At 38.9% G+C, this 14,903-nt stretch overlaps 1 protein-coding gene across 1 annotated transcript in view; it reads left to right on the top strand.

The window, feature by feature from the left end:
* The first annotated feature begins 1,283 nt into the window (after window positions 1-1,283).
* Window positions 1,284-14,903, top strand: part of LOC116663379 (cullin-4B-like) — a 40,049-nt gene continuing 26,429 nt past the window's right edge. Inside the window, 1 exon segment of the mRNA XM_032479149.1 lies at window positions 1,284-1,363. Within this exon segment, the coding sequence (XP_032335040.1) occupies window positions 1,284-1,363 (80 nt within the window).

The following is a 14,903-nucleotide window of genomic DNA, read 5'->3' as shown; positions in this document are numbered from 1 at the left end:
CCTTAACCTCAGAGTGTAAGCAGATTTTGGCAGGAAAGATGTTTTTGCAGTAAAGAGCTGTTTACAGAAGACCCATTTTTCTTTTCCAGGCACCCTAAGACGTTACTAGGATCACACAATACCTTGCCTAACATGTTGGTTCTTTCCTAAATCAAAGAAGTAAAATTGGGAAAAGATGATCATATCTCTCTTGTAGTTTCCCATCCAGTAAGTCTTGTGAAGAAACAGTGAACAAGATAGCATCTAAGGAAAATATACAAGGAGTTGACATGCTTCCATGGCAATACTGCACACAGTAGGAAGTGATGAAGCCTTTGATGTCCTATCTCAATGATTAACTGAGATCACTCCTTCATTCCCTTTGCAATGTTCATGTTTGAGCAAAAATTTCAGAGACAGTATTTGGGGAAATCTAAGCCTATTATCCTCCCCAGGTTGCCAGCTTTCTGATTAAAAACATTTGTTTCCAGCAATATTTTTTCGATGTTCTATTGATTTTTTTTTTTTTGAGATGTGAGTGGCTGAACCAATGTCAGTAACAAGAGTGGTGGACAAATTACAATGCAAGTTGATTTCTCAATTTCACAGTAGATCTCCAGTCAAAGTGAGGATACTTGTTGAAGAGGAATGAAAGCCTGAATATTGGAAAGGGGATATGTGAGGAAAACGAACCTCTAAATTCTGATGACTCTTATTTGTCAATAAAAGTAATCCTTCCACTCCTATTTGAGGAGATTAAGACTCATTGCCTGAGGCAAGTCTAATCATCTCCCATGAGGTATTTGCATTGCAAGGTACGACCAAACTCCACTGTCTCTCCTGCTTCTAGAGTGCAAGAAAACTCAAGGCCCAGCAGGCCCCACGAATTGAGGTACAAAATCTGGTCCATGAGCAGGAGGCCAAGATGGTGGATTGGAAGGACATTCATAGCCCACCCTCTCCCACAAACGCACCAAGATTCATATCCACAGACCCTCTCAGCCTACCAGAGCTCCAGCAGAACTCCGACAGAACATTGTCCTCTTCAACAGATAGAGATGCCAAAAATCTGGTAGGAGAAAAGGAAATAGAGAGAAGAAAGGGCAAAACAGTTTGGGACAGTTCCCTCAGGGTGGGAGTGGCAAAGGAGGACTGGCTCTCGCTTGCTGTGTCACCCTTCTCCAACTGAGAGGCCAGAGGGACAGAGGGGGAAAACTCCGAGGCTCGGATTTGTACAGAGCAGCCCTTGACTGACAGAACTTAGTGAAATGGGCACAGAGGGTCCCTGTGACACCCTGCCCGAGATGCGGGCTGACAGCTGGGGAGAGCCAGGCTGCCCGAGCCGGGCATTGAGTGGGTTCGACTGCACTAAGGCAGCCCCAGGGTACTGCATGGGACTGCGTGCCGTGGCTGTGGGTGCACAGGGCAGAAACAAACTGGTCCCTCCATAAAAGAACATGGCTGTTGTGCCCTGGGGTGAGGGTGCATACCCACATCCCTGAAACCTACAGAAAGTTTTCAGGTGAAGAGAGGTGGGGTTCAGGCATAGCTGCCATTTTCCTCTGGTGCTTAGCACCCTGGTGGGGATGGGGGCAAAACCTGCATCTGTGCCTAAGGGCTTAGCTGCCTCAAAGGGCCAGACGAAGACTTGGCTGCAGCCCTGTGAGGTAGATAGGATCCTTCCGTCCTGGTCCCTCAGAGAACTTGCTGCACCAAGACAAACAAGGAGCTGGGTTTGCCAGGAGCAGGGACAGGACTATTCCTTTTCCTTCCCTGAGCCCGCCTGCAGAGTGCCGACCCAAGGCAGTGCGTGCAGAGGCAAAAAGCAGTGGAGTGACCGGCCGTGGGAGATGGCAGGTGTCCCCTGCCTTTCAGGTAGGAACACAGCCCCTGAATGTGGTGCTTGGATTGGGTGCGACCAACCCTCAAACCTGGCCAGTCTGCAACACCTGACTGCAGCATTCAGAGGGGCAGTGAACTGCCTGCCACCAACAAAGGAGAGCTGCACCTGACCTAGTGTTGGGAGGAGGCGTGATCTGCTTGCTGACCGACACTGGGATGAGCACAGACGAGGGTACCAATGGAGGGCCCAACTGGAAACAGCAAGCTGAGCTTCCAAAACAGGACAAAGACAAAAAGACTTCACATTAAATGCAGACAGTCTCCAGGAGAATACTGAACACTTCCATTTATTTTTTTTAATCTGTTGTACCTTTTCTATTTTCTATTATCATTTTAATTTTTACTTCTTAAACAATTATATATATTCCCATTATTACTTCCCCTAAATTTATTTTAAATATTTTATTATTATTATTGTTAAAATTTTGGCTTCAACTGTTTCTTCTATTATTCATTATACAACGTTTTCAAATGTTATCTCCCTTCTTTTAAACTTCTTTCTCTGTCTCTCTTTTTATCTCTTTTCTAAGTTTTATTCCTACCTAGGCATTAGATAGGTAAACTCCTTAAGGACAACAACAGATAACTGATACTCCATAAACCACCATGCCAGAGAGGTATTAGCAAGATGAAGAAGCAGAGAAGTCATTCCCAATTAAAAGAACAATGGAAATCGCCTGAAAGAACAATCAATGAGATGCACATCGATCGCCTACTACATCAAGATATCAAAAAAGGAGTGATCAAAATACTGAAGGAGTTAAAAGAGATAGTGTTGAGAGATATAAAATATGTCAAAACTGAAGTGGAGGCTACAAAGAAGAGACAAGTAGAAATGGTAAACTCACCAGCTGAGATTATGAATGATCTAAAGGCTGTGCAAAGCAGACTAGATAATGCAGAGGAACAAATTAGTGACCTAGAATACAGGACAATAGTAAGCACCAATCAGAAGAGCTACGAGATAAACAAAAAAAAAAAAAAAATGAAAATAGCATAAGGGATGTGTGGGATAATAAAAAGTGTGCCATTCTTCACATAATATGGGTCCCAGAGGGGGAAGAAAGATCAAAGGTATAGAAAAGGTTATTGAAGTCATGAATGAAAACTTCCCAAACCTAAAGAAGAAATCAGATATCCATGTACAGGAAGCTCAGAGGGTCCCAATCAGGAAGATCCCAAACAGACCCACACCAAGACATATCATAATCAAGATGGCCAGAGTCAAGGATAGAGAAATTATCCTAAAGGCAGCAAAAGAAAAGCAAATAGTGAGTTACAAGGGAACCCCGATAAGGCTCTCAGCTGATTTCTCTACACAAACACTACAGGCCAGAAGGGAGAGGCAAGATATATTCAAAGTCCTGAATGAAAAAACAGATTCAGCCTAAGATACTTTATCCAGCAAGCTATCCTTTAGGATAGAAGGAGACATAAAGAATTTCACAGACAAGAAAAAGCTACAAGAGTTCAGCAACATGAAACGCATGCTAAGAGAAATATTGTAAGGCCTACTCTAAATAGAAAAGCAGCAGGGTGCTACACAAATGAGAAACTCACAACTTGAAAAGTGATAACTCATGAATTACAAACAAAATAAAAACGAAATAATAAAAGAAGACGTATATATCATTGAGAGTGGAAGAGACAGTCAAGAGAACATAGAAATCTTTTTTCTTTCTTTTTAAAATTTTTTGTTCTCTGGAGGATGGATTTGAGATCATGTTACTATCAGTTTCAAAAAACAGTAATAGTAATGGCTAATAGACTTACAAAAAAGGGTAACCACAAGCCAAAACAGACAAGTGAGTCATAAAAATGAATAAGATCCATGGAAACACAAAGGAAAGATACCAAACCATAAAAGGAAGAAGAAAGGAGCAAGGAGGAAATACCAACTCAACTGCAAAGATAAGTACAAAATGGCAATGAACACACATCTATCATTAATTACTGTCAGTGTTAATGCACTAAATGCTCCAGTCAAAAGACATAGAGTGGCAGACTGCATAATAAAGCAAGAACCTTCAATATGCTGCATACAAGAGACTCAGATTAGGGAGGAGGACACATATAGATTGACAGTGAAAGGATGGAAAGGATATTCCATGCAAATGGAATAGCCAAAATAGCAGGTGTTGCAGTACTGATTTCAGACAAAACACTTTAAAACAAAGGCCATAAAGATAAAGAAGGACATTTTATAATGATTAAAGCAGCTGATACATGTTGAGGATATTACACTCATTAATACATATGAACCCAATATAGGAGCACCTAAGTACATAAAAGAATTACTAACAGAGATAAAGTGGGAATATTGATGAGAATACTATCATAGTTAGGAGATTTTAACACCACATTAACATCACTACACAGATCTTCCAGACAGAAAATAAATAAGGCAAAGAGAAATTAAATAATACAATAGAAAAATTAGATTTGGTGTATATTTTCAGAGCATTAAACCACCGCCAAAATAGGATACACATTCTTTCCAAGTGCACATGGGTCACTTTCCAGGATTGATCGTGTACTTGGGCACAAAGGAAAACTCAGCAATTTTAAGAAGATAGAAATTATCTCAAGCACCTTTACTGACCACAATGCCATGAAACTAGAAATCAACAACAGAGAAACAAAGGAGAACAAAAGGAAGACATGGAGAATAAAAAATATGTTATTAAAAAAAATGTGTTTATGAGGAAATCAAAACTGAAATTAAAAGGTACCTTGAGACAAATGAAAATGAAAGCACAATCACACAAAATTTGTGGGACACAGCAAAGGCAGTGCTAAGAGGGAAGTTTATAGAAATACAGGGCTTCCTCAAAAAAGAAGAACAATCTGAAAGAAACAACTTAACCCACCAGCTGAGTGAAAAAGGAAAAGAAGAACAAAAATCCCCAAAAGGCAGCAGAAGGAAGGAAATTATAAAGATTAGGGAGAAAATAAATAAAATACAGATTAAAAAGACCATAGAAAAAATCAACCAAACCCAAAGGTGTTTTTTTTGAAAAAGGAAACAAAATCGACAAACTCTGGCCAAACACACAAAGAAGAAAAAAGAGAGATCACAAATTAGCAGAATAAGAAAGGATAATGGAGATATTACAACAAATAAAAGAGAAATACAGAATATCATGCAAGAATATTACAAAAATTATATGGAACCAAACTGGATAACCTAGAGGAGATGGACAAGTTTCTGGAAACACACTGTCCACCAAGACTGAATCAAGAAGAAACTGACCCCTTGAACAAACATATCACTAGAAGTGAAATTGAATTAGCAGTAAAAAAAAAAAAAAAAAAAAAAAACTCCCTACAAATAAATGTCCAGGGCAGATGGCTTCACCAGGGAATTCTACCAACATGCAAAGAAGAACTCATACCAGTCCTTCTCAAAATTTTCCAGAAGATCAAAAGGAGGGAATACTCCCAAACGCATTCTATGAAGCCACTGTCACCCTCATACCAAAACCAGGCAAAGACACTACCAAAAAAAGGACTTATATGCCAATATCACTGATGAAAATAAACGCCAAAATTCTCACCAAAATATTAGCAAATAGAATCCAACAAAACATAAGAGTTTATACATCATGACGAAGTTGGGTTCATCCGAGGGACACAAGGGTGGTTCAACATATGGAAATCAATCAATGTAATAATGTAATAAATCCTATCAACAAGAGAAAAGACAAAAAACACATGATATTTTCAATAGGTACAGAAAAAACATTTGATAAAATTCAACACCCATTCATGATAAAAACTCTCACCAACGTTGGTATAGAGGGAACATAACTTAATAAAACATAAATATGACAAACCTACAGCCAACAAAGTACTCAAAGTTGAAAAATTCAAAAGATTCCCACTAAAATCTGGGACAAGACAAGGATGCCCACTATCACCACTCCTATTCAACATAGTCTTAGAAGTCCTAGCCACAGCAATCAGGCAAGAGACATAGAAACAAAAGGGATCCAAATTGGAAAAGAAGAGGTAAAATTTTCACTATATGCCAACTGACAGGTTACTGTATATAGAAAACCCTAAAAGGTCCACACAAAAACTAATAGAGCCTGATCAAAGAATTCAGCAAGGGAGCAGATTACAAGATTAACGTTCAAAAATCAGTGGCATTTCATTACACTAATGATGAATCAACAGAAAAAGAAAGAAAAGAAACAATTCCCCTTATAATAGCACCCAAAGTAATAAAATATCTGGGAATAAATCTAACCAAGTAGGCGAAAGAATTATACAGGGAAAACTGTAAACCATTGTTGAAGGAAATTAAAGAAGACTTAAAAAAATGGAAAGATACCCCATGCTCTTGGATTGGAAGAACAATATTGTTAAAATGGTCACACTGCCCAAGTCAATCTACAGATTTCATGCAATCCCTATCAAATTACCCAGGACATACTTCATAAAACTAGAAGAAATCACAATAAAATTTATATGGAACCACAAAAAACCTAGAATTGCCAAAGCATTACTGAAGAGAAAGAAAGAGGCTGGAGGAATAACTCTCCCAGACTTCAGAAAATACTATAGAGCTACAGTCATCAAGACAGCATGGTATTGGTACAAAAGCAGACCTATAGACCGTTGGAACAGAATAGAGAGCACAGAAATGAACCCACAAACTTCTGGTCACCTAATCTTTGACAAAGGATGCAAGAATATACAATGGAACAAAGACAGTCTTTTCAGCAAATGGTTTTGGGTAAACTGGACAGCAGCATGTAAAACAATGAAGCTAGAACACTACCTTACACCATACATAGAAAGCAACTCAAGATAGATCAAAGACTTAAACATAAGGCAAGATACAATAAACCTCCTAGAGGAAAATATAGGCAAACCACTATCTGACATACATCTGAAAAATTTTCTCCTAGAAGAAATAAAAGCAAGAATAAACAAATGGGACCTAGTGAAACTTACAAGCTTCTGCACAGCAAAGGAAGCCATAAATAAAACAAAAAGTCAACCCACTAAATGGGAAAAATGTTTTTACAAATGTAACCAACAAAGGCCTGACCTGCAGAATATAAAAGCAGCTCATATGACTTAATAAGATACAACCAAACAACCCAATCCAAAAACGGACAAAAGGCCTTAACAAGCCATTCTCCAAGGAAGACATACAAATGATCAATAGGCACATGAACAAATGTTCAATATCACTAATTATCAGAGAAATGCAAATCAAAACTACAATGAGGTATCACCTCACACTAGTCAGAATGGCCATCATACAAAAGTCCACAAATGACAAATGCTGGAGAGGCTGTGGAGAAAAGGGGACCCTCGTTCCCTTTTAGTGGGAATGCAGTTTGGTGCAGCCACTGTGGAAAACAGTATGGGGATTCCTCAAAAGACTAGGAATAGACTTACCTTATGACCCAGGAATACCGCTCCTGGACACATATACAGAAGGAACCCTACACCAGGATGGCACCTGCACCCGAATGTCCATAGCAATATTATTTACAATAGCCAAGACACGGAAACAGACTAAACGTCCATCAACAGATGACTGGATAAAGAAGAGGTGGTATATATATACAATAGAATACTACTCAGACATAAAACCCGACAACATAATGCCATTTGCAGCAACATGGATTTTCCTGGAGAATGTCATTCTAAATGATGTAAGCAAGAAAGAGAAAGAAAAATACCATATGAGATCGCACATATGTGTAATCTAAAAAACAAACAAACAAAAAAACAAAACAAACAAACAAAAAAACGAAGCATAAATGCAAAACAGAAATAGACTCACAGACATAGAGTATAAACTTGTGGTTCCCAAGGGGTGGGGGGTGGGAAGAGATAGACTGGGATTTCAAAATTGTAGAATAGATAAACAAAACTATACTGTATAGCACAGGGAAATATATACAAGATCTTATGCTAGCTCACAAAGAAAAAAATGTGACAATGAATAGATACATGTTCATATATAACTGAAAAAATTTGCTCTACACTCGAATTAGATACAACACTGTAAAATGATTTTATTATAATAGAAGAAGTCTTATAAAAATCTGATCCATAAGGATGTGGGCTATACTCCAATGGAACTGTACGATATTTCCCATTGTAAGTGATAAAATATGGGGGATGGATGTTAAAATGCATAAAGGGTGCACAATTGGAATAGACAAAGTGAGCACTGACATTGGTTCCCAGTCAGTTAGTGAAGGAAGGGCTTAAACTTGGATTACATAGTATTTATTGATATGATTCCACTAAGCAGAGTGTGAATTTAATGTAGCTTCTGTGTGGAATTTAAGAAAGAACACTAGCAGTTTGTCTGAAGCATGGCTGGAAAGGTGGCCTAGAAACACAATCAATGCCAGAATGGCCTGGGCATGATGTAGACAGAGGAATACAAAGGGATAGTGAGACTTGCCTTAGAGTCAATTTACCTTGTGAGAACTGCTCACTCACAACGTGGGGTCCAGGGAATGTTCCCTTTACCATAGTTGTGAGGAATGAATGTGTGAGGGTGAGTCCCAGAATCCTTGAAGAGCTCTGTGATTTTTGGTCTCTGTAGAACAGAAACCACCCTAGAGATGCAATCACTGAACTGGAGAATCTAAACACTATGGAGGGTAATTGGATCGCTTGATGGCAGGGGCCAGGAGGTAGCACACAATCACCAAAGGCAAAATGTGACTGGATTTTTGTAAACATTAGAGTGAAACAGCAGCAATCAGAATAGACTGAATCACAGAGACAAATGGCATGGGCTGGCTGATCAAGGTGTTCCTAGACATGAAATAGATGGGATGAGTACCAAATTCATATGAGATTTGTATCCAGGTCAAATGAATAAATGTCTGTCTAGAATCATTGAGCAAAGAGTCAGAATCTCTGTTCAAAATCAATTCCTACACTTGAAAGAGTTTACAGAAACTGAAACTGTTGAATAAAAAGACAGCTTAGGGTCCCCTTGAGGAAGGACCCTGGTAAGCTGCCAAAAATGAACGTTATTAATGTTCCTCCCATCCTACCACATAGGAGGAACTTACCACTCTGAGCATCCACTGGGGAAAGAATTTAATCAGAACTTTCGGGGAGTTCTGGACACAGGCTTTGAACTGACAGTAATTCCAAGAGAGTGAAAATTTCACTCAGAACTAGAAGTCAGAGTAGGGATATATGGAGGTCAGGAGATCATGGAGTTTTAGCTCAAGTCTTATCTCATAGTCAGCATGGTACACCCCTCTCCTTAGTCTCGTTTCTCCAGAAAACAACAACTAATAGAATACATATATCAATGTTTAATAATTTATAACTATATCATATCACATCTATAGGTATCTCTTTATCTACATATCAATTTGTCTGTCTCTCTATCTATCTAAATACCTAACTACCTATGTACTGATCTACCTATGATCAATATATCAGTGTAAACTTAGTATAAGAAATTTGCTTACATGAATATGGAGCCTGAGAAATTCTAAGACCTGTAGTCAGCAAGCTGGAGGACAAGATCCCATCTGAGTGTGATGGTTTAGGGAAATTCAAAGCAGGACAATGATGGAAGTTTTAGTCTGAGACCAAGTCTGAGTTTAAAGACAGGAGAAGACTGGCATCTCAGGACAAAGGTAAGCAGAAAGAACACATTTTCCCTTACTCTGCTGTTTGTCATTGTTGTTCTATTCTGCCCTTCAGTGAGTTGGATGAGGCCCCTTGCATTGGGCACGAGTATGTACTTTACTCAGTCTAAAGATTCTAAACGGTCATCTCATCCAGAACACCCTCAACAGCACACCTAGAATCGTGTCTAACTGCATATCTTGGTACCTCATGGACCAACCAAATTGATCAGTTGGTTACCCCTTCTAGTCCTCAAGCCCAACCTCTGGTTATCTCCCCAGTTCCAGAACACATAATTGAAACAATCTTTTTCAGCAACTGACATTGGTTCCCTGATCAGTGGAATGAAATCTATATGGGAAATGTCACATGGAAGTCACTAGAACAGCAGTTATCTAGGAGAATTTTTATCCTCTAGGAATTCTACTTTGCTGAAGGGATGGCACCAATGAGTGACCAATATCAGGGATTTGCAAGATTCAACAGTGAAAATTCTTAACACATACTCTTTTATCTCCCCTGATTTGTCTGTGCCAAGGACAGGTGGGTCCTGGCATCTGACAGTGGGCTATCATAATGTTAGACAGATGGTGACTCCAACTGCAGCTATTATTCCACATATGCTTTCATTACTTTTGCAGAGCAACAGATCATCTGGTACCTGACATGCAGCTATCAATTTGGGAAACACATTTTCCCCTATATGCATGATAGTAAAGATCACCAGAATCAGTCAGCTTTTATCTGGCAAAGCCAGAAGTATATGCTTCCTTGCTAGCTATCCTAGCTCAAGGTATCTACCCCTGTTCTATCATGACTCGGGTCTTGACCACATTTCCTTCCTGCAAGACATCCCATTGGTGACATTGTGCTGACTTAATCTAACAAGTGAGAAACAGCATCAGCTCTAGAGTTGTTGTTGGTGAGTCTGCTTCATTGCAGAAGGTGGGAAATATAGCTGCTAAAACTTTAGGGGCTTTCTACCTCAGCACATTTCAAAGGGCACATGGAGTGGGGTACTATCTTAGGGGGAAGTAGGGGCTGCATACTTGAGGGCCATTAGAAAACAATGAAACACAGAGAGGTATATCCAAGGAGTTGTCCGTGCAACATAAACGGCATAAAGACTGAAACTCTTAGCTCAATTACATCATGCTTAAAGGGCCACGATGTTAAACAACATATTGGCTTCTAAAGGAGAGGTCTGTGCCCATATTAGCATGTTTTATTGTATGTGGTTAAATGACACTCACAAAGCTTTCTACAATGTCAGATATATGCACCAAGGGGTTTATGAGGTTATTGTATTGATTAAAGGGGTTGAAGAAATAAAGGCAGACAGGCTGTGCTGTGAATAATTTCTGCAAAGATAGTTCTTCATGGTCATTGGGACTGTTAGCTGGAAAGCCTGCAGATACCAACTCAAACTTCTAACGTATTTGCTTGTTTTAAGCATCTTCCATGTGAGTGGATTTTAGACATTTAGATAGAGCCTGTGTGCTTTGCAGAGCCCATGAGACTGCAGATTACATCTGCCAGTCATAGACTATGAGAAAATTTCTGAGGATATGGAACACTGCATATTGTTCCTGCTTTTTTTTTTTTTTCCAGAGTTGAACCCAGAGATTGTCCATATTCCTGCTTGAGGCATGTTAAATTAGACACATAACAACCCTCAAGTGTTCTCTTGTCACTAGAAGTTCCCTTGTCCTATTCCATTAATTCATAGTGGAGAATTTCTCCCATCCCGGGTAAAAACTGCAAATGGGTTACATTAATGAAAAGCCTGTTGTGTACTACTGCCAAATTTTGGTTACGTTTCTGCCTTTAATAACCCACAAAACTTGTGGACTCACTAACATTCCATAGAGGTGGGATGCCAGGTTTGATGCTTAACTGACAGGTGAAGTATCAAACTTTTTTTAACAATGGCTTTTGCAGTTCATATCCCTCAGCAACAGACGAGGATTGAGGTGTTTGCTACCCATAGCCAACACCTGTAATTTTCTTTCTCCCTCGCTCCTCCTTCTCCTTCTTTGCTTTGATTTGTTGCCACCGCGGTTGCTGCTGTTGTTGCTACTAGATGTCTTAGTGTTCTGAAGCACTATCTCTGGCTTTAATTTTAATTTGTCTTATGATTCATGACTGTTGAGTGTGTTTTATATATTGTGACCATTTATATAATTTTTTCAGAAAGAAAAGTCCTGCTCAAGTCATTTATCCATGAAAATATTTTATAACAGATATAGTTTTACAGGAATATGAAAAGAAAGTGTTGCCAAAAGATCAGCCCTAGCCCTACTGTGCCAAGTAACTCAGAGGCCAGGTCTTGGGGCTTAGAAGAAAAGAGGCAGCTTTATTGATTTGCCACACAAGGAGGACTTACAGAAGGCTATTGTCTTGAAAACTGTGAGTCTGTCTTAGGGTTGGGGCTTAGTGATTATATAGTGAAAACATTGGGGAAAAGAGGAGATATCAATTAATTAGATTCTCTGGTAAATCTTCTTCCAGTACCTTGGCACGTACATCTGTTGACATGGGGCCGTCTGGTGACCGGAGGGTTATTAGCCCATGATCTTCTCTTGTCTGATCAGACTCATCAGGCACCAGGAGGAACTTCAGCAGGTTCTGGTCATTCTCCTGGGATTATCATCTTGTGACTCCTTTCTTGGGGGAATGTCTCAAAATTCCAAACGTGATTGTAAATTGCAATTTCCAGATTAAGGTCAAACAAGCAGGTAAATCAATAGCTCTGACTCCAACAATGGGCCTGGGTCTGGGAGCACTGACCAGTCAGAGTTGCAAACCTCTTTAAGACCCAGAATTACTGAGCCTAAGGATAGCCATTTTATATTTCTCCTTCAGAAATACAAAGAGTTCTATATTGAATGTGCATACATCTTTTCCCCTCACACAAGTCCACCTATTTTATATAACAACTTGCATTAATGCAGTTCATTTGTTTAATTGATGAACAACCTGTGATACATTAATATCAACTAGCATTCATAGTTTTAGTTCTGCTTCACTCCTTGTTTTGTTGTGTAGTGTGGATTTTGAAACAAAGCATAATGCTATGATTCAATGTTACAGTATCACACAGAAAACGTCTACTGCCCTAAAACATTGACTTTGCTCCAAGCATTCTAATCCCCCATTTGCATCATCAGATGATAGCCACTAATCTTTTAGCTTTTCCTCTATAGCTTTGCCTTTTCCAAACATCAAACACCTGAAACAATACACTATATAGCCTTTCCTTGCTGGCCAACCCTAAAGATGGGCAAAATTAATTAAAGTCCATTGCCACAGGTATTAAGGACAGTATTTGTGAAAACTCATGTTCCAGTTTCCCCACAAAAGCGCAATACCTCTGATTATAGACCTTTAAAATCTCTGACATAGAGCAAATGATACCCGGCATGGAATTCTCTCAGATCTTCCAAGACAAGTTCTCAGAAGCAAGATTCCTAATTACGAAAGTCTACTGAGAGCTAGCAGTTCAGATATTTGTGCTTAGGCACTTTGCCCCCTCAGGTTTTTTAACCAGAGAGCTTGCTACAGATGGGCCCCAGCAACTTGCAACAGGATGTTCATTGTAATATGAAACAGCAGGAGCCTGTGGATCTCTCCCTGTAAAAATCCTCTCCAGGGCCATTTCTTGTTTGTTAAAAAATCAAATGGCTTGGGTATTCAGACTGCCTCCCAGTGGAGGACCTGTGCAGTAATTCACACTGAATGGTGTACTTTGATTTGAGATATAGGTGGTTTTATCCCATCATCCCTACAAGATGTAAGCAGCCAGGTTCATGTGTTAGGTGACTCCAATGCCCACGCTCTTGAAGTCATGTTGAGAATCTCAAATTGGCTCTTTGATATGATTCCTTGGATTCCACAGCATCCAAGATCCATTTTCTCAGGGATATGTCAGGTCCTCTTCTCCCTGCTCTAGAACTATATTTATTTTTTTTTGTCTTATACATTGTTCTATTCATCTTTTGTGTAAAAGGGCCAAAAGTACTTTTCTAAAAGCCCCCCACAATAAGTATTGTCTTGTTCATTCCTTCCATTAGAAGAATACCCTGATGATACCACAATTCTGCAGGATACTGACAGAGGAGATTGATGCTCATCCCCCTCTTCCAAACAAATGGAAGTAATGAACTGCCAGTGGGGATTTGAACGAGAAGAAATCTAATAAGTTGCATATGTCCAGAAGGAGCCCTACTTCAAAAAGACACCTGCACCCCAAGGTACATAGCAGAAATATTTCCAAAAGCCAACATGGAAACAGCTTAAATTTCCATCAACAGATGACTGGATAAGGAGGATGTGTTACATTTATACAATGGAATACTATTCAAGCTTTAAAACTTACAATACAAACCATTTGCAGCAACATGGTTATCCCTGGAGAATCTCATTCTAAGTGAAGAAAGACGAAAACAGAAAGAGAAGTGCCATATGAGATTGCTCATATGTGGAATCTAAGGGAAAAAGAAAAAAAAAGTACAAAACAGAATCAGACTCATAGTCACAGAATACAAGCTTGTTGTTGCCCAAGGCATTGGGGTTGTGAAGGGACAGACAGAGATTTCAAAATTTGTATACAGTGACATGCATATGCAGAATACTTTAAAAAGTTTATACTGTATAGCACAGGAAACTATATACAAGATCTTGTGGTAACTCACAGAGGAGGAAAATGTGACAACAAATATACGTAAGTTCATGTGTAAATGAACACTTGTGCTCTACAATGGAATTTGCACAAGATTGTAAAATTAATCTAACTCAATAATAAAACAACAAAAAAAAGTTAGAAAAAGAAAGTAAAGAATCCTAAAAATTTGGCTACTAAATTGTTCAGGTCTTTACATGTAGCTAAACTGTACTTTTGACTAATGAACTTTCCCCACATTTGGTTAGCTGGAAATATCATATTATCCTTAATATTTGAATAATAGTTTAAAATGATTGGTTAGCAGTTTTGGTTTCTTTGTTTGTTTGTTTTAACTTTAACATTTTGAATATATTATCTCATTTCCCTCTGAACTGAGCAGTTTCCCCTTCGAATCTACTGATTAGTTTAAGGATGGTCCAAGGTAGGTGATGAATTATTTTGTGTGTTGCTTTAAGGATTCCTTTTAGTATTTGTTTTTAGAAAAATTGATTATAATGTGCCTCAGTGTGGTACTCTGGAATATTTGTAGTTGTTTGATCTTAAATCTGCATGTCCATTTGTTTTTCTCAGATTTGAGGAGATTTTGTCATTTGGTCTTCAGATACGGGGTCTGCCCCTTTTCTCTCATTTAGTCTGGGAACTCTACAATCTGTAGAATACACTGTTGGGTAGTGTTCGTTAAGTCACAGGGGACTTGTTTTGT

This window comes from Camelus ferus, chromosome 4, assembly GCF_009834535.1.
Source record: "Camelus ferus isolate YT-003-E chromosome 4, BCGSAC_Cfer_1.0, whole genome shotgun sequence".
In the NCBI taxonomy this organism is placed as follows: Eukaryota; Metazoa; Chordata; class Mammalia; order Artiodactyla; family Camelidae; genus Camelus; species Camelus ferus.
The sequence above is the reverse complement of the archived record's forward strand: the minus strand, read 5'-3'. Positions and strand labels throughout refer to the sequence as shown.